The sequence below is a fragment of the Taudactylus pleione genome, unplaced genomic scaffold (assembly GCF_031769625.1).
Source record: "Taudactylus pleione unplaced genomic scaffold, aTauple2 ptg000667l, whole genome shotgun sequence".
NCBI classification, from domain to species: Eukaryota; Metazoa; Chordata; class Amphibia; order Anura; family Myobatrachidae; genus Taudactylus; species Taudactylus pleione.
In genome coordinates, this window is record NW_028285069.1 from 1,789,047 (window position 1) to 1,815,819 (window position 26,773).

General features: G+C 42.4%; 1 protein-coding gene across 1 annotated transcript in view; it reads right to left on the reverse strand.

The window, feature by feature from the left end:
• LOC148478262 (ferroxidase HEPHL1-like) overlaps positions 1 to 26,773 on the reverse strand; it is a 129,489-nt gene that overhangs the window by 84,230 nt on the left and 18,486 nt on the right. The window contains exons 4-6 of the mRNA XM_088455714.1: positions 23,671 to 23,847; positions 19,239 to 19,493; positions 8,981 to 9,146 (exon numbers count right to left, since the gene is read on the reverse strand). Of these exons, the coding sequence (XP_088311840.1) occupies positions 8,981 to 9,146; positions 19,239 to 19,493; positions 23,671 to 23,847 (598 nt within the window). The remainder of the gene's footprint in view (positions 1 to 8,980; positions 9,147 to 19,238; positions 19,494 to 23,670; positions 23,848 to 26,773) is intronic.

Here is a 26,773-nt window from a genome sequence, read left to right on the forward strand (position 1 = left end):
GATAGGAGGGGGGTTATAAAGAGGAATTTTTGGTCTAGCCCAGTACACCTTGATAAAGGCTTTTTTTGAAGCTGAAACGCGTTGGTGGATGGTTGAGGAGGAGCTGATCCAGACCAAAAAGCACAGTGGGTGGATTCTTGATCCCAGGAGGTACCCTATGGTTTCTACAAATGCTTGATGGTGTTTTTATACACCCTTTTGTCTGGTACGCAGCCTCTTAATCACTTTTAAATTGTCATTCTAAATAAAATTACTCCATCACACTATTGCGATTTTCCCTTGTTTTTATATTTGAGGAACAAGAGGTACCATAGTGTTTGAAGAGGAATTTGAGTGGCTTATGTGACTTTGGGCAGACCAGTGTACTATAAGAAGAAAGACGTTTACCATGTTTTTATGAAGAAACTTTTTTAATTGGATTTATTCATTTATGGTGACATTGGACTTATATTTTTTTCCCTATTTATTCATTTATTTCATTCTAAAAGACCGATTTAAAATTTTTTACATCTGGTGGGAATATCAACAATTAATTTTGTATTATCAATTGAACAACATTTGTTTTAAATTCATTCCCTATTGAGTTTTCTGCGCAGGGTGCACCTATATATTTGTCTGTGTCTATTTGGAGTGTCTTTGTGGGTGAACACTCAGCACCTTTGCAGCATTATTCTCATACTCGTGAAGCGCTTGGAGTATTAATATTTGTTTTGTGTATATTCAGTTACCCTTTTTAATCCGAGCTGCATCATGTTGGGATATCGTGAACAACGTAGATTATTATTAAATTCAGTTTTCCAAACAGGAAATATACAAGATAATCTAGAAAACTCACTATCTGAAGAAAATCTGGAGTTTAATATGAAAAAATTGGAATCCACGCTATATAAAGAGAGTAGATTGTGGTGGGAAACCGCAACATTGGAAAAATACATAGCAGAAGGGATGATACCGAAAGGTTTGAGAATTAAAAAAACTACGGCAGGGAATAAGGAAAGCGAAGATTTTTATTTGAAATGGGATAAGATTTTAGAAGAATGCTCCTTCTCACTCATTAATCTCATTATACAAGAGAGAAAGAAAAATTTGAAGGATATAGAAGATCAATTAACAAGGTTAACTACATTAATACAACCCTGTAGAGAACATGAAGAATATCTTAAATTAGAAAAGGAGATGAAAGAGAGAATAGTGAGAAAAGAGAAAGAAATCATTTTACGAAAACAAAAAAAGTTTCTAAGAGATAGAAACTATGGGGGAAATGGGGAGGATATCCCAAAAAGTCTAGAACTTGACAAATCATTCACAGAGAGTATATACACACCAGGAAACACCAGTACCCCGTGTAATTGTATTAGTGAGATTATAACCCCACCTAGAAGAAGTTACAAAACTCCATGGAGGGTGGATTGGAAACATAAGGAAAAAAGAAGGAATGAAAGAATTCCTTATAGGGAAACACGATGGAATGAGAATAGAGGATATTATAATGACAATAGAGACAAAAGACCCTTTGAAACAAAAAATTATGAGAGACGTTATAGAACACCTCGAGTCAGTGACCGTTATATTATCAAAGATGAATGGCATTCTGATAATTATCGTCCGGATAAAGGAAATTCCACAAATAGATTTAGGATTCTAAATGACCGGACTTTTTAGAAAGGAGTCAGAAAAGGAACAGAAACTTCTGACAATAGGCTTAAAGAAAAAGAAAATGAAACACAAAAGGGGATCTAGGGGAAAAGGGACTACCAAAAGTAAAAAAACTAACGAAAATGTAGAAATTAGTGAAAATGTATCGGAAAATCAAGATCAAGTTGAAACTAAAATTTATAATTTGAGTACACATGAACTCTCACAAGAGGAGAACTCAGCATTACAGAAGGGATTAAAATTTGCCCCGACTTCCAAATTAAACAAATTTCAAACCTATGTAGACCTTCAAAAATTTGTAAGAAAAATATCTCTAAAAAAATATTTCCACAATAAAACGGGGATTGAAAATAGTAAAATAGAAATATTCAAACCAAAATCCAATTTTAACCCTACATTCAACCGAGGGTGTTTCATCGAAAGTTTCCAAAAAGCTATCTGTGATGAACTGGATGAGATCAAACCTACATGGCAGAAAATCAAGAGTAACATGAATAGAAAAGAGAGAGAAGCAATTAAGAATCTTGAAAGTAATGAAATGATTACTATCAAACCAGCAGATAAAGGGAGAGGTATTGTGATAATGGATACCAATAAATATGAAAAAGAAATTTCTCGCCAATTAAATGATAGAACCACATACAAACCCCTTAAAACCAATCCAAGTGAAAGGATTGAAAAAGAATTGGTTAAATTGTTAAATAGGTATAAAGAGGATAACACAATTACGGAGAATGAAATTAAATATATCATCAGAGATAACCCCTCCTTCCCTGTTTTTTACATATTACCTAAAATCCACAAAAGTTTAGATGATCCCCCAGGAAGACCCATTGTGGCCGGCACAGAATCAGTGACCTCTAATTTGTCACATTTTACAGATTACCATTTACAACCCGAAGTAATAAAATTAAAATCATATATTAAGGATACCACTGACATCCTCAACAAAATCAAAGATATAGAATGGCGAGACAATTATATCCTTGTAATGGCAGATGTCAGTAGTCTCTATACCATCATAGACCACACTAGAGGTATAGAAGCTACCAAATTTTTTTTGGAACAGAGTGAAATTTGCAAGCGAAAAATTTATTTTATTCTGGATAGTATTTATTTTATTTCAAATAACAACTTTTTTTGGCACAAAGGCACTTTTTATGAACAAAAACGAGGGACCGCTATGGGGACCCGCTTTGCCCCTTCCTATGCTAATTTATTCATGGGCTTATGGGAAGAAAATCATATATGGACAAATAATGAATTTAGAGGGAACATTGTCTTGTGGTACAGATTCATAGACGACATTATTTTTGTTTGGAAAGGAGGAGAAGAAGAATTGAACACCTTTTGCAACAAACTGAATCAAAATGATTTTAACATTCAGCTTTTATTTAATTATAGTAAATTAGAAAAAAAATTTTTAGATCTTATCATATATATTAAGGAAAACAATATACATACAAAGAATTATAATAAACCTACAGACAGCAATGCATATATAAATATAAATAATAATCATCATCCAGTATGGTTAAAAAACATACCGAAAGGCCAAATGAGGCGAGTGAGACGAAACTGCACCGAAAAGGAAGTTTTCTCTGAACAGGTAGAGATTTTACAAAAGAAATTTGAAGCCAAAGGCTATTCTAGGAAAGAATTGGAAATACCGGTGAAGGAAATGAAAGAAATTAACAGAGAAACATTGTTGGTACCCAAAACTAAAAAAATGGATGAAAATAAATTGAAATTACCTTTTATTACCACTTATAATGGACAATATAAAACAGTTGAAAAATTAATAAGGAAATATTGGCACCTTTTATTAAAAGACCCTATTTTAAAGACCCTGATTCCAGAGAAACCCCATTTTATTTATAGAAGAGCAGAAAATTTAAGAAATAGATTAGTAAAAAGCGCAGTCCCCTTAAAGAGGAATAATAGGATCAGATCAAAAGGTTTTTACCGTTGTGGACTATGCCAGATGTGCAAAAATCACGTAACACAATCAAATAAATCAGTACAATACAGCTCTAGCCATACAGGAATTAATTATGATATTACACAATTCATTACATGTAATAGTACTAATTGTATTTATCTAATTGAATGCAAATGTGGACTACAGTACATAGGGCGAACCACTAGGTCCTTAAAAGAAAGATGGGCCGAACATGTAAGGAATATAAAAAAGGGGTTCGAGAAACACTCAGTATCTCAACATTTTAAAGAATATCACAATAGTTCCATAAATGGGGTTCATAGAGTGTTAGGTATAAAACTGGTAGAAAAACATTGGAGAAAAAAGAACATAGAAAACAATTTAGCTCAAACTGAAATGAAAACAATTTATGAAATGGGAACTCTCCATCCCAAAGGAATGAATATGGATTTTGAGCTTAAATGGTTTTTATAGTTGCTTCTTAACCATTTTATATTTATTCTTAATTAATATTTAAATATCTTTTAGTACTTTTATATTATCCTGTGTTCTTTTATAAGATTCCTTTATAAGGTTCTTTTATCATATTACTGTACATATATTGTTTTGATTGCTGCTTTTATTATTCTTACATATGTATGATTTTAAAATATGTAATTGTGTCCCCCATGGAGGTATCTATCTAACCTGAGGGGTTCCCAAATTAACTATTCATCATGTGGTACCACTGTACATGTATCAATTATTCATGTGTAAGGAGGAGTCATATGTGTTCCAGGATATTGCATCCTTGGATCTGCTTTACTAAAAATAAGTGATACTGGGGGTTGGAGTAGAATTTTACTAATTCTACTCCAATTGCCCTGTAATAACTACAGGTGAAACTAAAATAATGTGAAAAGGGTGTGAAAACACCCTTTTTCACTTTATTTTAGTAAAAATAATGTTAGTAAATAGAGCCCTTAGCAACATAACATCATGGGCGAAAAGTAATAGGGTGAGAGTTTTGAAAATGTGAGAGTTTAGCGGTAAACGCTCTCACACTATTACATTGGTTGAGTTGTATCTTCATAATGGGAAAACATCTGAATGAGAGTTTAAATCGTGAGAGTCTGAAAAACATGCGCGTTTGTTCTCAGACCTATTACATTGGCTTAGTTTAAAAAGTGTGAGAAAACTCTCACATTCCCTAAACTCTCACCCTATGGGCTCTATTTACTAGAATCCGCATATTAAATGCGGATTGTAGTGTGATATTACCGAGTGAATTCGCATTGCGAATTCAGGCATTATCACAGGGATTTACTATAAATCCCTTGCAGGGACAGAGCTTGCGATAAAGCTCTGTCCCTGCGGATCCCATCCGCACTCTAGTCGCGGTATTTTATGAAAAAATACCGCGACTAAGAGCCCGCGCATGCGCTGACCCACCATCGCTGCTACCCCCCACCGACGCTAAGCCCTGCCCCCCACGATCGCGGACCCCCCGCGACCCCCCCTCCCTTCATTACACTTACCTGCATCCTCCTGGCCTCCGGTGATTTTCTCCGGGCTTCCCGGTCAGGTGATCTCCCATACTGCACTGGGACCCGATCACCTGATGACCGGGCAGCAGTGCACCAGCTGACCGGAGAGGAGCCATCACCGGAGGACCGATCACCGGTCCCTGGATTCAGGTAAGTAAAAAAAAAATGTTTCCATTTTTTTTTTCTTTTTTTTACAGCAATCAGCTTGCGGTCTGTTTAGACCACATAGCTGATTACTGGTACCGGCTCCCGCCTCTGCTCTCCCCGTTAGAGCAGAGTGGGAGCCCGATAACCGGGGGAGACCCTGGATAACGCCACCTCCAGGTGGTGTTATTAGCACAGGGCTTTCCCCGATATTTTTTTACAATTTATTTTTAGTAACTCTGGTCGGATCACATTTCCCATTACAATTATGGGAAATGCGATCTGCTTTACTAAAAATAAGTGATACTGGGGGTTGGAGTAGAATTTTACTAATTCTACTCCAATTGCCCTGTAATAACTACAGGTGAAACTAAAATAATGTGAAAAGGGTGTGAAAACATCTTTTTTCACTTTATTTTAGTAAAAATAATGTTAATAAATAGAGCTCTATGACATTTGCCCCCCTGGGCGGGACTCAACACAGCCTTCTTCTCTAGCACTTCTATGCCAGCCCTCACCTTCAGAGCTGTACTGTGTATGGAGAATTGTGTTGCTAATTGTTACTTGTGTTCTGTTTATATGTTGGTTACTGTATTGTAATGTAATGTTCTTTGTATGCTTTACTGTATGTACGGCGCTGCTGGCCACTTGTGGCGCCCTATAATTAATATGTAATAAGAATAATAAGAATAATGTGGGAAATGCGGTCAAACCCCCAAAAATGCAGTCTTCGTGGGTTTGACAGCATTTCTCAATGCACCAAGCTCCGGTGGGTAACGCCATCATTCAGATGGCGTTACCCTATAGAAGTCTATTGGCTTCTATTTGGAGAGTGATGTGAGAGGAATCCAATCGGTTCCCTCCCAGCACCCCCCCCACCGCACAGAATGACATTAAAGGGACGTGGATCACAGACTCGGTTGTCCCACATTTGCAAAGGACAGCTCTTACCGAGAGAGCTGTCCTTTGTGATTTTGTTCATGCATACCGGCGTAATTAACACCAGCATGCATGTGTAGAGTGGTGTGATGCATTGCATCCCGAATGTGATGCGTCATTCATCCTGCCCCATATTTGGTATAGTATAGTGTCGGGGGGGAAATGGCAGGGTGGAGACAGAGGGGAAAAAGAGACCATGCAATGCTGAATATTACAGCTAGTCTGTCTATCTGTTACAAGTCGCCGGCACGACTTGTCACTCTCCGACACTGCGTCTCCCATGTGCGAACTGCACCATAAGTTTCTAAGCAACGACGTCACAGGTTACTGGGAACAAAGGATGATCATCCGTTAATCTGATTGGTTCCTCACCCTTTTTATACCAGGCAGCATCCTCATGACTTTGCAGGCTATAGCGTCTACGCACGTGCCTTTCCTGTTCCTGTTGCCAGACTCAGCGTTTCCCGTGAGTTCTCCCAGCTTTGCTGCATGGTCCATTTGTTCTCCAGCCACACTACCGGCTCTAAGCCGCATCTCATCACCTGCTCTCCAGCCACACTACTGGCTCTAAGCCGCATCTCACCACCGGCTCTCCAGCCACACTACCGGCTCTCACAGCTGCATCTCACCACCGGCTCTCCAGCCACACTACCGGCTCTCACAGCTGCATCTCACTACCAGCTCTCCAGCCACGCTACCGGTTCTCAAAGCAGCATCTCACCACCGGCTCTCCAGCCACACTACCGGCTCTAAGCCGTATCTCACCACCAGCTCTCCAGCCACACTACTGGTTCAAGCCACATCTCTGGATTCTAAACCTTCTGATGGACTAACTGTGCTTCAGTCACCAGCTCTTTAGCTGTCACTATTTACTCTGGTCCTAGGGGATCTGTGTAAATCCTTACTACCCCGAGTATAAGTCTAGACGGCCGCCTAAGTACCGGTGAACATAATCTGTTCTAAGGGAACAACGGGCAGTTGTTAGTGGCGGAAGACCTCGTCCACTGGGTTCTAGTGGTTTACACCGGGTACCCTAGGTAACCGTAACACTATCTATCTATCTATCACCATCTCTCTTTTTTGCAATTGTCACCAGCTTATATGTGCCAGAAATGTATTATATTCGTAGTATAGGCAGTCAACTAAATAACACAAACTATTATTGAAAAAAATGTCTCTTTGATTAAAAATATTTTTAATTAATGGTTGTGGGGTTATTGACATCTCAATCAATGTGTATCTTATTTTATTGATTATACAGGATTGGAAGTTTTGTATAATATTTTATGATGTTTAATGTTTAGTTGCGATAAAATGAAATAGTTGTGCTATATTAATTTGTCTATTATATGATGTTTTAATACTTCTATGAAATATTTTTTTAAAAACAATATTGTTTTGCTTTGCCAAAATGTTGGGCGGTGTGGAGATTGGATGATGGAGAGAAACAGAGTGGATGTGGTGATGTGCCCTTTTTTATATATATTTGTTACGAGTTGAACCTGGAGACAGGTGCTCTTAGCACATTGTCAGTTAAATACAACCCTTATGCACTATGGAGCGCCCCCTCTTTGTTTTGTATTGACGGATTTGCTACCTGTGGTATCTCAGGATTCTTATATTGAAGGGAGCTGAGGTCCTTATATTATCAGACCCTGGTGCCAATTTATGGACCTAGGGCCTGATTCAGCAAGGATCGCTATTCTGCTTATATGCACAGATATCAGCGGTGAAATCTAAATGTGTGCATTCGCATTGCAATCGCAGCCTGACATAAGGACGCCCACTTCCCCTTACTCACATCCGTATACTAGGGCAACATAGCGAAACTATCGGAAACATCGAATAACATCGGACCCATACGCACATTTAAGGCAGGTCAGACCTCACTCAGGAATTGCTAACTTCAGCGCACGCTATGAGGCCTCAGGCTCCGTATATGGTATCACAGTGGATAATTTATGCGCGCCCATGTGGCAGCTTTGAAACGCACTGGCATGTCTGCGTACTACCCGACCACCCCCCCATCACCATCCACAATGGCACTTCCTGTCAATCGGCCATGGGTCTGCGTAGCATCTGCGATCGTAGTCTCGATTGCAGTGGCTGGTTCGCGCATATGCACTGCTATGCATACGCAGAGCGCAAACATTGGCTGATTGCGTGCGTATAAGCAACTGCGATCCAAGCTGAATCAGGCCCCTAGTGTGTCTCACCGTGAACCTGCCTGTCGTGTGTCCTATTTACTATGACCCTGTTACATTATAAATATAAATATATATATATACATACACACACACACAATAGTATAACGGACCTGACATATGCCGGGTCACCTTAGATTCTGCCCCGCCCACTCTCTGGCTGGCTCCTGTTCCCTTTCTCCGACCCCCCACATCCATTCGTCACACCCCCCACTCCCACTTAACTTGACAGCCAGGTTACCTCAGGCTCTGCTTCCTCACTCGGCTCCGTCACTGTAACCTCTCTGTCGCAGCTCCGTCCCCCCTCTATTACGACTCTGTCCCACCCCCTCCATCACTTCATCCCTCCCCCACTCCCATACTTACCCTGGTCCTCCCAGGCTAAGGCTGTCCCGTCTCCCTCGCAGTGGGAGCCGTTGGGTAGCGGACCTGAGCCTTTACTGTACTGCGCGCACATTGAGGAGACGGGACAGGCCTTCTACAATTATTATATGGACATATAAATGATGTAACATTTGGTGGCAGATAGATATTTGGTAGGCATGAAGCATATTAATATCTAGCATTACCTCCCCGGAGTATCTAAAGCCTGGTTAGTGAATCTGTCAGTGTTCCCTGGTGCATAATCCCAGATGGTCTTCTCTGCAGCAATAAAGTATTTTCTCACAGATTCAGGCTTCAACGTGGCAGGAGACTTTCCACAGGCTCCAACACTGTACAGGCCCATCATTCCGGCTATGGATGTAAGGAAAAATTGTATTAAGACATATGGGGGGGGGGGGTGTGGATCAAATCTATAACTAAAGTACCAACCAATCAGCTTCTAACTGTCATGTTACAGCCTGTGTTTGAAAAATGACAGGTCCTGTGTATCTATCTTTGAAGTATGACTGGTGGATTACTCCTTCAGAGATTTTGCAGTGGTTGAATGTGCTTGAGTGTCCATTTTGGCTTGCACGTGCGCAGAAAACAGTATAAACAGTATAAATAGAGAATTTCACAGACAGCATTACGCTGGCTGCAGAAGGTAAAACAACATTGTCGGAGAGAGGTGGTTTTTCACACAAGTACTTCCGGGTAATTTAAGTGTGATTTTGTTGTGGCACAACTGCTTTCTGTATGGCTGTGGTCAGGTCCAATGCCGATTGTTAGTTTACACTGCTATGATAAATACCCTTTAGTAAGCAGTATTTTCAGAATTTGCAGACTCTGGCAGTGATTTACAAAGCTCAAAATGGCTGAGGAACTGTACAAAATACTCCTTGATGGCCACAAGCTCCTCTATTTACAGTGATGCTCCTATTGTAGGTTTTGCCAGAGTCCATGGGTTTGTGGCGCTTTTGTGTGGTATTTGTGGCGGAGCTGAAGTTTGCTGAACTTAATGCAAGTCAGCTGTAATTGGTCTCGCTTAGCGCGCACAGAACAGTGTGAGGAGACAGAGTGAAACGTAATAAGGTGCCAGCCAATCAGCTCCCAACTGTCATCTCACAGGCTGTATTTGAAAAATTGACAGTTGGGAGCTGATTGGCTGGCACCTTATCACTTTCTTATCACTTTTCACTCTGTCTCCTAACACTGCTTAGTAAATGGACCCCCTAAATGCGGGTACTGACCAGTATGCAGAGTCCACACCCAGGTGACGGCACCCCCCATATCCATATCCAGAGGCTTAGCTTCGTCATCAGCGCACAATTTCACCAGGACTATACTTAGTCAACATGCTCCAGACTGAATTAAAGCGGATTTAGGGCCTGATTCAGAGACGGACGCAATGCCCATATTTTTGCAGAACAGGCGATTGTTTTCTATTTCGCATGCGCAGCGATTTGCATTGCGATTACTCTCGTATATAGGAATCACTGAAGTGAGTGACAGGTAGTCAGTGTTTTGGGGGGTGGTAACTAGGGGGCAGGGGCGTATCTATAATGGGTGCAGGGTGTGCGGGCACACGGGCCCATGGGTCCAGGGGGGCCCCGCACCGCACACCCTGCACCAATAGTATTACTTACCTCTCCAGAGTCCCACGTCGGTGCGGGGGTCCGGCGCTGTAAAAACGACTGGAAAATGGCCACCACGGCCATTTTCCCATCGTTTGCGCATGCGCAGTACAGGGAAAATAGCCGCCGCAGCCATTTTCCCGGTGACCAGCGCATACTCTATAGACTCTGAGTCTATAACTCCGGCGCTGGCCGCGCACAGATCACTGCGCTGTCGGCCAGAGAGGAGGGGGCCAGTGTCAGAGACTGCACACAGGCCCCCTCCTCTCTAGAAACGCCCCTGCTAGGGGGTTAGATTAGGGCGTGCATAAAGTGTGGGGGAATGCAGCTGCGATTGCATTAACGTAAATCTCTGAATCAGGCCCTTAAAACATCACAAAACGGTGATGTGCGGTAATATGGAATGTTATTTTTCGTGGCATTAACGGACCTGTTAATAAATAGCACCTAACAGTACTTGTTGTATTGGTTTATATTGCTAATGTGATAGCGCACCTGAAATTGTGTAGCTGCTTCTATGCTTTCTATTAAAAGATAGGAAGAGTATTTGTATGGTGTGAGAAGCGCTTGCAAAGCAAAAAATAGTGTATGTCTGTATGTTGTTTTGTGGAAGTTAAATAGGTGAGAAATGCCTGCAGATCCACTTTAAACAAACAAAATAAAATCAAACAATAAAAATAAATTGAAAATGAAAATATAAATAAAAACAAATAAATAAATGTGTATAAATGAAACTAATAAATAAATAAAAGAAATGAAATAAACAGTGCAATCAATGTTTATACTCTTTTTCGGGGATGATGGGTGCCCGCTGCTGAGGTGCAATGCATGCGGGTGACTGTCCCTATTACCCTGAGACGCGGAGTTTAGCCTGGGTTGTCCTTCGATGCCGGTAAAGACCTCGGCGCTTGGTGCTGTGTGGACACTGCACTATGGCCCTCATTCAGAGGCGGTCGCAAGAAGCGATCGCTCTCTCTGAATGAGGGCGGCCGCTTCCTTTTTTTTAGTGCGGCCTCCTGGTCGCTAGCTAAGGATGGGTCTCGGCAACTGAAAGCCCCAGGGAGCTTCTTGCTCTGAGCGAGCAGGAAGCTCCCCACTGACATCACTGATGATGTCAGTACGGCCGCCCACAAAACGGTAGGCGTTCTTTAAGGAACGCCTCAGTTTTGGAAACCACCCCTCCAAACGGGGCGAGCTGTCGATCGACATCGACAGCCGCCCCTTTTGTAGAGAGCTCCGGAGCGAGAGAGTTTCTCTCTCGCTCCGGGGCTTGCGCACGCGCAATGCGGCCGCTGCACGTGCGCAGGGCTAACCATCGATCCGGTTGCGAGCGCTTCGGCGCTTGCAACTGAGTCTGAATGAGACCCTATGTCTTTAGTGCGGGGACGGTAACTTGCTCCGGCTTACTCCTGTTTTCAATGCGGGGATATCGGCTTGGTCCTGGCCTGCTCCCGTCTCTGTCATGCCTCCGGCGTGCTTTCTGGCTGATGGCTCTATTCAAGAAAGGGCCGTCGGCTTTGTCAGTAGTAAGGGCTCCAACGCATTTCATCCACGTGACGGACTTTGTCAAGGAAGCCGGGCTGTCAGTAGTAGTTGTTATTAGTTTCATTAATATACATTTATTTATTTGTTTTTATTTATATTTTAATTTTCAATTTATTTTTATTGTTTGATTTAATTTAGTTTTTTTAAAGTGGATCTGCAGGCATTTCTCACCTATTTAACATCAACAAGACAACATACAGACATACACTATTTTTAGTTTTGCAAAGCGCTTCTCACACAGTACTTGTTGTATTGCCTGTAGACCAAAGGCCTAATTCAGAGACGGACGCAATGGCGATTTTTACGCAGATCGAGCAATTGTTTGCCATTGCGCATGCATATAAGATGCACTGCGCACATGCTGGGATTGTCTTGCATTTCTGCATGAACAGATAACCCATTTGCAAAGTGAGTGACAGGTAGTATTTGGGGGAGGTAACCGGTGCGGGTGGTGGTAAGAAAAAGGCAGGTGTGTTTTACTGTTTAAACGCTGTTACATGGCCGTGCATAAATTAGCCATTGCTCAGGAGAGCTGCAGTGTTTGCAGCCACAAGGGCAAGATGGCTGCTCAGTGTGCGTAGATTTTATCGATATTTATGCAGTTAAGCAACGCCGTACCCATTTGAGAAGGTGTCCTTATGCTCGGGTAAGGCTTTAGAACTATTAGCATAATTTCGCAGCTGCGTTTCGTGCAAAATGGCAGCTGCGATCACATTTCCGAACGTCCATCTCTAAATCAGACCCCAAGTACATAGGGGTGTTAGGAGACAGAGTGAAATGAGATAAGGTGCCAGCTAATCAGCTCCCAACTGTCATTTTTCAAAGACAGCATGTGAGATGACAGTTGGGAGCTGATTGGCTGGTACCTTATCACTTTTCACTCTGTCTCCTAACACTGCTTAGTAAATAGACCCCATAGTGTTCCACCTGATGTTTTTCTCGTCAGAATATGCATCATAAAATGCTATAGAAATGGTCAGCAACAGAGTATTAAGGCCGGGGATCCAGTTATAGAGATACAAACGAGAGCACGATTACGACAGGCAAGATCTGCCAATCTCGGACACGATCCTGCGGCCTATCGTACAGTGTTTATGCCAGTACGATATGTTGTTCGGATACGATGATTGCAGGCATGGAACAAGGAGTTCCGTGCTGCAAGCATGAAGACAAAGATGCACGAACGAATCTCCGTCCGTGCATTTGTGTCTCATAAAAATGAAAACCTGTGTAAAAAAAAAAAATGGTGTGGCCCCTCCCCCAAAAGAGCAACCAGCCCCGGGCTTTACTGACCCAGTGCTGGTTGTGCAAAATATGGGGGCCAAATGACGTAGTGGCCCCCCGTACTTAAGCACAGCCAACCCTGGTTGCCAAAATACAGGGTACAAATGACGTAGGGGTCCCCTGTACTCTGACAATCATCACTGGGCTCTGATCCGGTCCTGGTTCTAGAAATACAGGGTGAAAAATGCGTAAGGTCTCCCTGTATTATCTAGAACTACTGTAGCACCAGACTTTTTATAGCGGGGGGCTGATGCCACAGTCAGGGGAGCCCTTTCACCGGGCCCCCCAGCCGAAGCATTAACCCTGACCGCTAGTCAGCCCAGGTTGGGGATCCCTGGGGAGCTGGGGACCTCCCCAATAAAGGGGTGCCCTTCTCTAGGGCACCCCAAGCCTAGGCTGATAGCCCGGGGCTATTCCCGGCACCCCTGGGGCGGTGGGTGCCAGGTTGATAGTGTAGTGTAGTGCATTTGCTAAAAGTAAAAATATTGTCATTTGCTGTGGAACTGCAGATCCCAGCAAGCCTCTCCCGCATGCTGGTACTTGGAGAACCACAAGTACCAGCATTTGGGGCATTACGAGCCCACTGGTACCTGTAGTTCCACTGCTAAAGCAATATTAAAATAAACACAGGACACACACACCGTTTAAAGTAGGGGTGTGCACCGGCCACTTTTCGTGTTTTGGTTTTGGATCTGGATCTTTCTTCGTGTTTTGGATCTGGATTGGTTTTGCCAAAACCACCCTTCCGTGTTTTGGGTTCTGGGTTTTGTGTTTTGGATCTGTATTTTTTTTAAAAAAGCATAAAAACAGCTAAAATCACAGAATTTGTTGGTTTCTCTGCTCCTATGCTATTATTAACCTCAATAACCTTAATTTCCACTCATTTCCAGTCTATTCTGAACACCTCACACCTCACAATAGTGTTTTCATGTCCAAAAGGTTGCACCGAGGTAGCTGGATGACTATGCTAAGCGACACGAGTGGGCGGCACAAACACGTGACCCATCTAGGAGTGACACTGCAGTGGCAGACAGGATGGCAGTTAGAAAAACTAGGCCCCAAACTGTACATAATGCAAAGAAAAAAAAGAAGTGCAAGATGGAATTGTCCTTGGGCCCTCCCACCCACCCTTATGTTGTATAAACAGGACATGCACACTTTAACAAATCAATCATTTCAGCGCCAGGGTCTGCCACACAACTGTGGCTGAAATGATTGGTTCGTTTGGGCCCCCACAAAACAAGCTGGCAATTAATGTGTCCCTGCACAAACTGGCTCTACGGAGGCAAGATGTCATCCTCATCCTCCTCATCCACCGATTCCTCACCCTCTTCAGTGTGTACATCCTCATCCTCACAGAGTATTAATTCGTCCCTGCTGGAACCACAGGTCCCTCTATACGTTCTGGAGGCTGGTCTCCCTGGAAGAGTTGATAATTCATTTTATGAACATCATCTTCTCCACATTTTGTGGAAGCAACCTCCTACGCCTTTCGCTGACAAGGTTCCCGGCTGCACTAAACACTCTTTCGGAGTACACACTGGAGGGGGGGCAACTCAGGTAAAATAGAGCCAGTTTGTACAGGGACCTCCAAATTGCTTCTTTTTCCTGCCAGTACAGGTACGGACTGTCTGACATGCCTACTTGGATGCTGTCACCGATGTAATCCTTTAACAGACAGACGCACGCTTGTCGCTGCTGCTTTGAGGATTCAAGTGCGGCTACAGCCCACACAATTCACAAAGACAGAAAAAAAAAAAGAATATTTTTATTGTTTGTGGAGCACACTTTGAGGGTTACACCACCCTTTAAAAGACAGACGCACGCTTGTCGCTGCTGCTTTGAGGATGCAAGTGCGGCTACAGCCCACACAATTCACAAAGACAGATAAAAGAAGAAGAATATTTTAATTGTTTGTGTAGAACACTTTGAGGTGTCACCACCCTTTAACAGACAGACGCACGCTTGTCGCTGCTGCTTTAAGGATGCAGGTGCGGCTACAGCCCACACATTTCACAAAGACCGAAAAAAAAAGAACAATATTTTAATTGTTTGTGTAGAACACTTTGAGGGTGTCACCACCCTTTAACAGACAGACGCACGCTTGTCGCTGCTGCTTTGAGGATGCAAGTGTGGCTACATCGCACACAAGTCACAAACACATTAAAAAAATAGTTTTTTATTTTTTGGAACACTTTGAGAGTTACACCACCCTTTAACAGACAGACGCACGCTTGTCGCTGCTGCTTTAAGGATGCAGGTGCGGCTACAGCCCACACATTTCACAAAGACCGAAAAAAAAAGAACAATATTTTAATTGTTTGTGTAGAACACTTTGAGGGTGTCACCACCCTTTAACAGACAGACGCACGCTTGTCGCTGCTGCTTTAAGGATGCAGGTGCGGCTACAGCCCACACATTTCACAAAGACCAAAAAAAAAGAACAATATTTTAATTGTTTGTGTAGCACACTTTGAGGGTGTCACCACCCTTTAACAGACAGACGCACGCTTGTCGCTGCTGCTTTAAGGATGCAGGTGCGGCTACAGCCCACACAATTCACAAAGACAGAAAAAAGAACAATATTTTAATTGTTTGTGTAGCACACTTTGAGGGTGTCACCACCCTTTAACAGACAGACGCACGCTTGTCGCTGCTGCTTTAAGGATGCAGGTGCGGCTACAGCCCACACAATTCACAAAGACAGAAAAAAGAACAATATTTTAATTGTTTGTGTAGCACACTTTGAGGGTGTCACCACCATTTAACAGACAGACGCACGCTTGTCGCTGCTGCTTTAAGGATGCAGGTGCGGCTACAGCCCACACAATTCACAAAGACAGAAAAAAAAAGAACAATATTTTAATTGTTTGTGTAGCACACTTTGAGGGTGTCACCACCCTTTAACAGACAGACGCACGCTTGTCGCTGCTGCTTTGAGGATGCAGGTGGAATCTAGACGGGATTTGGAACCGAGGACACACTACCTCCATCAATTGTCTAAATCCCACTGCACTAATGTCGGATACCGGACGCACGTCTAACACCAACATAGCAGTCAAGGCCTCAGTTATACGTTTTGCTTCAGGATGACTGCTGTCGTACTTCATCCTCATCGCTAGGGACTGTTGGAGGGTCAATTGTTTAGTAAAAGTAGTGATGTTCCTACTTCCTCTCTGGGATGATGAACAACTCCCAGCAGCAGCAACAGCACTAGGAGGAAGAGGTTCTTGATCTTTCCCTATTTTATTTTTATCGGAGAAAGTTTGGTCCTCCATTTATGTTATATTGATATATATACGTGCGGCTAAAGCGCACACAAACACAGAAAATATTATTTTATTTTTGCTGGAGAGTAGTGCACTTTGTGGGTTACACCACCCTTTAAGAAATGAGCCAGCCGGCTCTTTACTTATGGGACACAGGCGCACGCTTGACGCTGCTCCTTTGTTGATGCACGTGCAGCCACAGTGCACACAATTCACAAACACAGAAAATAATTTTTTTTTTGGTTTGGACTGGAGTGTACTTTCGGGGGTTACAGCACCCTTAACGGTCAAGCCAGCCGGCCCTTTACTTATGACACAGGCGCACGCTTGGCACTACTTTGTTGATGCACGTGCGGCTACTGCGCACACAATTCACAAACAATTATTTTTTTTTTGGTTTGGACTGGAGTGTACTTTCGGGGGTTACAGCACCCTTAACGGTCAAGCCAGCCGGCCCTTTACTTATGACACAGGCGCACGCTTGGCACTACTTTGTTGATGCACGTGCGGCTACTGCGCACACACTTCACAAACACAGAAAATATTTTTTTTTTAGGTTTGGACTGGAGTGTACTTTCGGGGGTTACAGCACCCTTAACGGTCAAGCCAGCCGGCCCTTTACTTATGACACAGGCGCACGCTTGGCACTACTTTGTTGATGCACGTGCGGCTACTGCGCACACAATTCACAAACACAGAAAATAATTTTTTTTTGGTTTGGACTGGAGTGTACTTTCGGGGGTTACAGCACCCTTTAACGGTCAAGCCAGCCGGCCCTTTACTTATGACACAGGCGCACGCTTGGCACTACTTTGTTGATGCACGTGCGGCTACTGCGCACACAATTCACAAACAGAAAATAATTTTTTTTTAGGTTTGGACTGGAGTGTACTTTCGGGGGTTACAGCACCCTTAACGGTCAAGCCAGCCGGCCCTTTACTTATGACACAGGCGCACGCTTGGCACTACTTTGTTGATGCACGTGCGGCTACTGCGCACACAATTCACAAACACAGAAAATAATTTTTTTTTTGGTTTGGACTGGAGTGTACTTTCGGGGGTTACAGCACCCTTAACGGTCAAGCCAGCCGGCCCTTTACTTATGACACAGGCGCACGCTTGGCACTACTTTGTTGATGCACGTGCGGCTACTGCGCACACAATTCACAAACACAGAAAATAATTTTTTTTTTGGTTTGGACTGGAGTGTACTTTCGGGGGTTACAGCACCCTTAACGGTCAAGCCAGCCGGCCCTTTACTTATGACACAGGCGCACGCTTGGCACTACTTTGTTGATGCACGTGCGGCTACTGCGCACACAATTCACAAACACAGAAAATATATTATTTTTTTAGCACTTGGGGGGAGCACCCCTGATGGACAGAGCACCCCCTGGACAACACTACAGCACTCCTTTAGGACTGGGACACTGCACAGGACTTTGGAGTGGACACAGCCCCTATGGAGAACTGACTGCACAACACAGTCCAGCCAGCCCCTATGGACTTTGAAGTAGTGGACACAGCCCCTATTAACAATAGCAGCACAGCACAACACAGCCAGCCCCTATGGACTTTGAAGTAGTGGACAACAGCAGCACTACACTACACTACACTACACAGCCCTAACTCCCACCCTCCCTCTTCACTGTCCACAGCCGAGTGAGAAAATGGCGCCGACGCGGGTACCTTATATAGGATCCAAAACCCGCGAGACTCGGAAGGCGGGATGATGACGTTTTGCCTCGATTTCAGATCCGAGTCAGGCGGGAAAAGTCGAGCCTGACTCGGATCGGACTCGGATCGGGGGGGCTCGGGGGGGTTCGGATTTCAGAAATCCGAACCCGCTCACCCCTAGTTTAAAGTATAAGTTTTTTAAACATACATGTACACACACATGTACACATACTCACCTATGTATTCCTGTAGCCATCTGTCCTCTTCTCCATGTAGAATATCCATAGCGTACCTGTAAAAAAATATCCATACTCACCTTCTCCTATGCAGAGTCGGGTCCTCTTCAGTCCAAAGTAGGCATCCCCAGACTTGGCAAAATAAAAAAACGATTTTTGTGGACCCACGTACTTAAGTAACGTCCTAAAGCCCGGGCTGGTTGCTCTTTTGGGGGAGGGACCACGACAATTTATTTATTTTTTTTACACAGGTTTTCATATTTTAAACACAGCAGCACGGACAGGTCTCACTGATCCCGTCCGTGCATCTGTGTTTATTTTTTTACAGACAGATGCATGCATCACGGATATCCCAGATCTGTCCAAGCATCTGTATGTTATTATACATGATCTAAAGATCAGCAAATCTTTGGTTTGTGCACAATAGATCTTGTTACACATCGTGCAGCTTTAGCTGCACACCGTGTCCTGGAGTGCCGGGGAGCTGCCGGGGAGAGTTCAAGGGAAATTGCTCACAATAACAATCTGAGGATGTGCTGTGTATATTCTCGCACAATATTCTACATCAACTGGTCTGGAACTTATTATGCAAAAGACCCTAAATTAGTACATGTTCACCCGAAATGATCTTCTTTTCAATTCCCCCTCTTACATCATTTTTACTGGGAAAAATAGGTGGTTGGTGAGCACAAAGTAACAAAGAAAGGTAATAAACAGTAAACACAATTAACATAAAACCATTTCCATGGTGCCTCTCAAACACTACAGCACTAGGCCTGAGCCTAGTTTGTCTTTATGATCGATCAGCCCTGTGTATACCTTTAATGTGGTCATTTACTTGACAGCTTATCGCCCAATTTCCAGGAGTTGATGGGGTCATTTCCACTGTGACAAAAGAGGCCGAAAACAGGTTGAGGACATCTGTCCGATGTCCTTTGTTAGTGACGGTGTGACCATAGAAGTATGCCGAGTGGATGTCTACTTCATTGCCAATTCCAAACAAATGCCAAGACACCGAGTCACCGATGCACATGTCCAAGGCTGGCAGGTTACCGTATAGATATCCATTGATAGCTAAAAAAAAAATAATATCATAATATAATAGACAATAACTCAAACACTACGGGAACAGCCTGATGCCCTGACAGGCAGCTCACTGACACCTAAAGGCACCAAAGTTACCTCAGGATCCAATAGCCACCTTAGAATTATTGTATCATTTTCAACCTACAAATTCTACCTACAAATATTATTCATTTAAAAGCTTTATAAAACCCTTCACTGTAATTATAATGAGAAGATTTGACTTAAATCCAGTCCCAGCTAATTTTCTGTTGTGGTTTTTTTCAGGACAACAAATGTTTGGTTGAATATTGCTATATATAGCTCACTTCATGAGTTTTTGAGGGGAAAATTGTCCAAACTTTTGGCAAAAATGGCTTTAAAAGGTAAACATAAAAAATGTTCTTACATCTATCAAATTATGGCTGTAGGGTAGGGTATGGTGGTAGAGTAAGTTATGGCTGTAGGGTATGGTGGTAGAGTAAGTTATGGCTGTAGGGTAGGGTATGGTGGTAGAGTAAGTTATGGCTGTAGGGTAGGGTATGGTGGTAGAGTAAGTTATGGCTGTAGGGTAGGGTATGGTGGTAGAGTAAGTTATGGCTGTAGGGTAGGGTATGGTGGTAGAGTAAGTTATGGCTGTAGGGTAGGGTATGGTGGTAGAGTAAGTTATGGCTGTAGGGTAGGGTATGGTGGTAGAGTAAGTTATGGCTGTAGGGTAGGGTATGGTGGTAGAGTAAGTTATGGCTGTAGGGTAGGGTATGGTGGTAGAGTAAGTTATGGCTGTAGGGTAGGGTATGGTGGTAGAGTAAGTTATGGTTGTAGGGTAGAGTAAGTTATGGCTGTAGGGTACGGTATGGTGGTAGAGTAAGTTATGGCTGTAGGGTAGGGTATGGTGGTAGAGTAAGTTATGGCTGTAGGGTAGGGTATGGTGGTAGAGTAAGTTATGGCTGTAGGGTACGGTATGGTGGTAGAGTAAGTTATGGCTGTAGGGTAGGGTATGGTGGTAGAGTAAGTTATGGCTGTAGGGTAGGGTATGGTGGTAGAGTAAGTTATGGCTGTAGGGTACGGTATGGTGGTAGAGTAAGTTATGGCTGTAGGGTACGGTATGGTGGTAGAGTAAGTTATGGCTGTAGGGTACGGTATGGTGGTAGAGTAAGTTATGGCTGTAGGGTACGGTATGGTGGTAGAGTAAGTTATGGCTGTAGGGTAGGGTATGGTGGTGGAGTAAGTTATGGCTGTAGGGTAGGGTATGGTGGTGGAGTAAGTTATGGCTGTAGGGTAGGGTATGGTGGTAGAGTAAGTTATGGCTGTAGGGTAGGGTATGGTGGTAGAGTAAGTTATGGCTGTAGGGTAGGGTATGGTGGTAGAGTAAGTTATGGCTGTAGGGTAGGGTATGGTGGTAGAGTAAGTTATGGCTGTAGGGTAGGGTATGGTGGTAGAGTAAGTTATGGCTGTAGGGTAGGGTATGGTGGTAGAGTAAGTTATGGCTGTAGGGTAGGGTATGGTGGTAGAGTAAGTTATGGCTGTAGGGTAGGGTATGGTGGTAGAGTAAGTTATGGCTGTAGGGTAGGGTATGGTGGTAGAGTAAGTTATGGCTGTAGGGTACGGTATGGTGGTAGAGTAAGTTATGGCTGTAGGGTACAGTATGGTGGTAGAGTAAGTTATGGCTGTAGGGTACGGTATGGTGGTAGAGTAAGTTATGGCTGTAGGGTAGGGTATGGTGGTAGAGTAAGTTATGGCTGTAGGGTAGGGTGGTAGAGTAAGTTATGGCTGTAGGGTAGGGTATGGTGGCAGAGTAAGTTATGGCTGTAGGGTAGGGTATGGTGGTAGAGTAAGTTATGGCTGTAGGGTAGGGTATGGTGGTAGAGTAAGTTATGGCTGTAGGGTAGGGTATTGTGGTAGAGTAAGTTATGGCTGTAGGGTACAGTATGGTGGTAGAGTAAGTTATGGCTGTAGGGTAGGGTATGGTGGTGGAGTAAGTTACATTCATTTTTGGGAAAATCTTGCAATAGATTTGATGACCATCCCCTTTCATCACCATTCCCAGGCACAGGCTATGTAACAGAAATGTAAGTTAATATTCTGTTTTATACACTTTGTTTATTAAGTTGCAATCTATCATGGTGTGTCTATTTTTATTTATTTTTTTTATCTTTAGCATTGTGACTAATTTATGACGTATTAAATAACCTTTGATAAATTCCGTTGTTGTGTTTTTAAAAGTATTCATAAGCTGAAGAGCACTTTTTGGTAAGGCTACATCTTAGCGCACATAAAGTTAGGAAACAATAGATCTGATTAATGTAAGCTGAGATATGTTTATGCAAACTAAAGACCTTCCAATCATACTTTAGCTTTGGGAAAACCTGTCTTAGCGGTGGCAGAACAAGGCCCGTAAAGCACACAAGTCGACTTTAATAATGTCCTCTACGGGAGAAACAAACGGAAGTCAGTCCGCACTAGTAATATATCGAAAAGAATTGCACAATTTAATTAATTATGAACCAACATAAGCATTATTCTTAAAGAAATCTTAGATAACACATGGTTGGTGGTGTGCCCATAGGATTTGTACTATAAACATACAAGGGTAATCTTGTTCAAGGCAAGAACAAAAAGAAAAACTATGCCTATTCTGGGGCATTCTTTATAGAAAATACTGAATAAGGTATTGATATGATGAATAACAATAAAACTTAGCATTTAATAGAGAACCTTTGTTTAAAAAGAGATTCCTACCTTATACTGTAGGTAGAATATACACAAATACGATACAGGACATGAAACATAAAAAGGTGTATATATAAATCTATATCCACATGGAGTAAATTCAATCATTGGGTGATCACAAAGAAATTAATTCACAAAAATTAATAAAAGAATTACATAATAACAATACAAATTAGTCAATCAAACGATATATTATTTCAATTATGCAGTAAATTATTATGTCAAAGCGTATTATTGAAAGCGAAAATTGAATGTGTAATCTGGTATGTCACCTATATCCCTGAATCATAAATCAAATAATCATAATACATAAGGGAAACACATATTACGCAGTGGGTACAGTAGCTTACTACACAATTTTGTCAGTCAGAAATAAAGAGACAGGTCTGGTCAGTACTCAGAAGTATAGACAATAATCAAATTCATTTATCAATATATCATATTTAAATATTCAAATGTGTAGACAGTAATCAAAGTCATATACTGTTGAATATCACAGGACAGTCCTTTGTTGGTATAGAACAAGGATAGTGTAGAGATGTAAGTGACTGGATGGTATGTGGGACCATGGAAGGAAGTAAGACCTGGGATACAATTGCGCACAGTCACTTCTGCTGTCGCCTGTCATGGTCAAACAGGGGATGAGAGAGTGACTGTAACGTTAGTCCCAGGGGAAAAGAAATGCAATGCTGCTGCTTTCTGGGATGTCAGCTGTGTATCTCCCCTGTTACCAAAAGGCATAGCAGGGGGGGATGTACAGAGAGGAGAACCCAGATGAGAGAGATTGATGGAGGGAAAGGGAAGAGGGAGAATAGAAGAGTGTGTAGTATGATTAAATGTGAGAGCCCCGGTAGGCAAATAAAAAAAGGGAAGGTGAGTGTAAGATATTAAAGGGGGTAATCATCATAGCCTAAGTAGTTTGTTTTGGATTAACTCTTTCCCACGCACATGTCCCACAGTGGCAAATTACCCTTATTTGTCCCTTGTACTCCAGTATGTTATATTACTTGACTCATGTATGTCCATTTGTTCTTCTGCCCTCTACAGAGCAGCAAAATTTTGTAGCACCTTATACATTTTTTTTATTAATAATAAAAGAAACCATAAGAGGCAAATTGGTCCTCTCAGCTTCATGAATTGTAACAGCACCTCTATAAATGTTTTTCCAGGCCAGCGTTCATAGTTGTGGGGTACAGCATGTAGAAGTTGACTGTTTGCGATGGTAACCTAATGAGTTACTACAGTATGTGTTTTTTTATATAATGGAGACGATTCATCCTTGTGTGCTGCATTTTTTTTTTATTTAGAGCACGTTTGGCATCTCTCCAGCTGTTGGGGAACTAAAAGTCCCAGCATGCTCTGACAAACATAAGTTGTCATTAAGGACACGCTTTGTTTTTAAATCATTGTTATTAGTGTGCACCTTACATGATATTAGTTATTGTTGCAGGATACTCACCATGCATGGAATTGCTCTCCTTAAAGTCCTTATCATCCACATCTACAGTGTCCGGCTCTGAGCAATAGGTCTGGATGTTCTCCTTCAGGTACCAGCTGGAATTTTCATCCACAACACTGAACATCAGCACAAAATCCTTGTTAACATCCAACCGGTTTAAAGAATTGTCCAGTGTCCCTAGATGATAATGACACCAAAATAATGGAAGTTTATTGCTTGTATAATTAATGTGATTTTCTCTCTCCCTCATTTATTGATGTACTGTATGATATTTTCTTGGCCAAACTTAAATAAATACTAAGTGGCCTCTTCTAAGTTTCAACGCATTTGTGTCCAAAATTGCAGATGTGAAACGCGTTACCTAAACAAAATGCAATTACATGTCTATGCAAGTTTGCAAAGTCCACGTCTTCTGTTATTTAAAGGACCATTAAGTATAAACCAGCTGGATGATAACATCATTCACAAATACATACAAAGTGTGTCAGGAGTGTATAAAAATAAAGAAAATATGCGACATAAGGTTGCGATCATGGGTGAGATATTTTCCTACTTGCAGCAGCCTTTCTGTCAGTGATCCAACTGAAGGACTTTGCAGCCAGTCTTTATTTTTTTTTGCAGACAGCGGCTGATAACAGAGAACAATAGTTTAAAATTGGCAACAGAGTAAATGCTAACAAAATGTCACACATCTCAAGTTCTCTCAAACTACAGATGTGTCCTGCTACATCTTTGCTCATAGCACGGCATTCTGGCTTCCCTGCTGCAGCATGTCAATACACGTTATGGTAGATATGTGCGTTACGGCGTGGCGTGGTGTACTGTATCCCACAAAAGACTACACGCCATGCAGTACACAGTTTAATCGCTGGGTGGCGAATGCTCCATGGATAAAAACATCAGTGCTGAATACAATACTGTAGCAGTGGACGTTGATCCGTGAGAGGCTGGCCAATCATGTACAGGCAGTGTAAACAGTCACTCCTCCAGGTGCTTGAAATGATCACTTGACATTACTGTATATTGTACTAATTACGGGCCATCAATTTTGTATACATGATGGAAAGACACCTGGCCTAAAGACACACGGGCAGTTTATCATAAAGAAAGATCATTTCAGGTTCAATACTTATAAAGTACTCTGCTCAACTTTATGCATTGCTCCTCACTTTCCTCATCCCTTCATCTCCATATTATGAGATCTAGCTTCATTAGAATCTAAACCGCTATTGACATTGTATTGTACACTTTACTTTACAATTGGTGTGGCTGTTGATACGGCTGACGTGTGTGGGTGAGTGGTTAAGGTGAGCTCCTTACAGAGCTGGTGCTTTGGGTTCGAGGCCCGGAAAAGGACAAAATTGTTTTGTAAATCAGAATTTTTTATTTATCTGTTTTTTGAATCAACTATACAGGATTAAACAAATGATTAAATCATTTGGTGTGTGAGTCCTGTGTTTTACAAGAATATATTTCTGATTGCTGTGAAGACGCATCATTTCTTAAAGGCAGAGCAATCTTTCATTTTTATGTTCTGCCGCCCAGCTGCATTTACTGTAATACGCTATAGACATTGTATTGTACTCATTACAGGTCATCCATACTGTATACTGTGGCTACATGGTGTAAAGTTGCACGGGCAGTTTTTCATAAAGAGAGATCATTTCAGGTTCAATAATTTTAAAGTACTCTGCTCAACTCTGAACTTTTCAACCTCCAGTCATCTCTATGTTATGCCATCAAGCTGCATTACACTCTAAACTGCTATAGACAATGTATCGCTGGATGGGACCCTTCACCCAAACCCAAGCCTCCAGGAGTGCAGTTTAAAATGATAACTTTCCCCATCCCTTCATCTCCATATTGTGACATCCAGCTTCATTATGCTATAAACCACTATTGGCATTGTATTGTACACTTTACCTGGTGTAAAGTCACACACAACAGGTGTGGCTGTTGATACGTCTGGCATGTGTGGGCAAGTGGTTAAGGTAAGCGCCTCTCAGAGCCAGCGCTTCGGGTTCGAGGCCCAGAAAGGGACAAAATAATTTTAAAGATCAGTATTTTTTATTTATCTGCTTTTTTTAAATCTACTATACAGGTTTAAATAAAGGATTACATTATTTGGTGTGTGAGTCTTGTGTTTTACAAGAATACATATATGCTTTGGTGTGAAGATGCATCATTTTTTGAAGACATGTTATGCCACCAAGCTGTATTACACTCTAAACTGCTATAGAGAATGTGTTGCTGGATGGGGCTCTCCCCCCCCCCAAAATTTTTTATGTACATATATTATAGATATGTATTTTTCAAAATCACAGGACTCACACACCATATGATTTAATCCTTTATGTAACCCTGTATTGAAGATGAAAAAAAAATTAATAAATATTGATATACAAAATGACTTCGGGCCTGATTCAGCAAATATCGCAAATGCAATCCTTGCAATAATGCGAATGCAGCAGGAGGTGTATGACACCCCCTGCTGAATTTGCGATCCCAGCACTGTGACAGAGGTCACAGGCTGGGATCACCATCGCGACCATCAGTGGTCAATGGTGGATGGTGGCCAGCCAGCTGAGTAAGCCTCAGCTTACTCAGGCTGGCCAGCTTGCGAGCCCAGCAGACTGGTATGTCCATGCAGTCCCTAGACTGGCCACTCCCGGAAAATGGGACGGAGACGCCCTGTTTCTAGGAACGCTGGCAGATACCACCCCCGCACCATCCCTTAAATGCCTCTGTCTATCAATCAGGCAGAGGCATTCAACGGCTTGCGTGCATCTTAGCAGGACCCATTCTGCACACTCGCAGAATGGGTCCTGTGCACGCGCAGATTGCCAATATCCATTTACGTGCACTGCTGAATTTGCATCCACTGCTGAAGCCTTTCCATGCCTCGAAAACGAGGCACCCGCTTGGTAAGGTGCTCACCTTACCCACTCACACACAAACACCAGCCATATCAGCAGTCACACCTGTTGTGTACAGTATGTGATAAGTGTGCGACTTTACAACAGGGAATACAGTACGATGTTATTTAATGCTGGGTGTGCATCTTCTGGCCAACGCTGATAACTCTTTATTTAATCCTGCATTC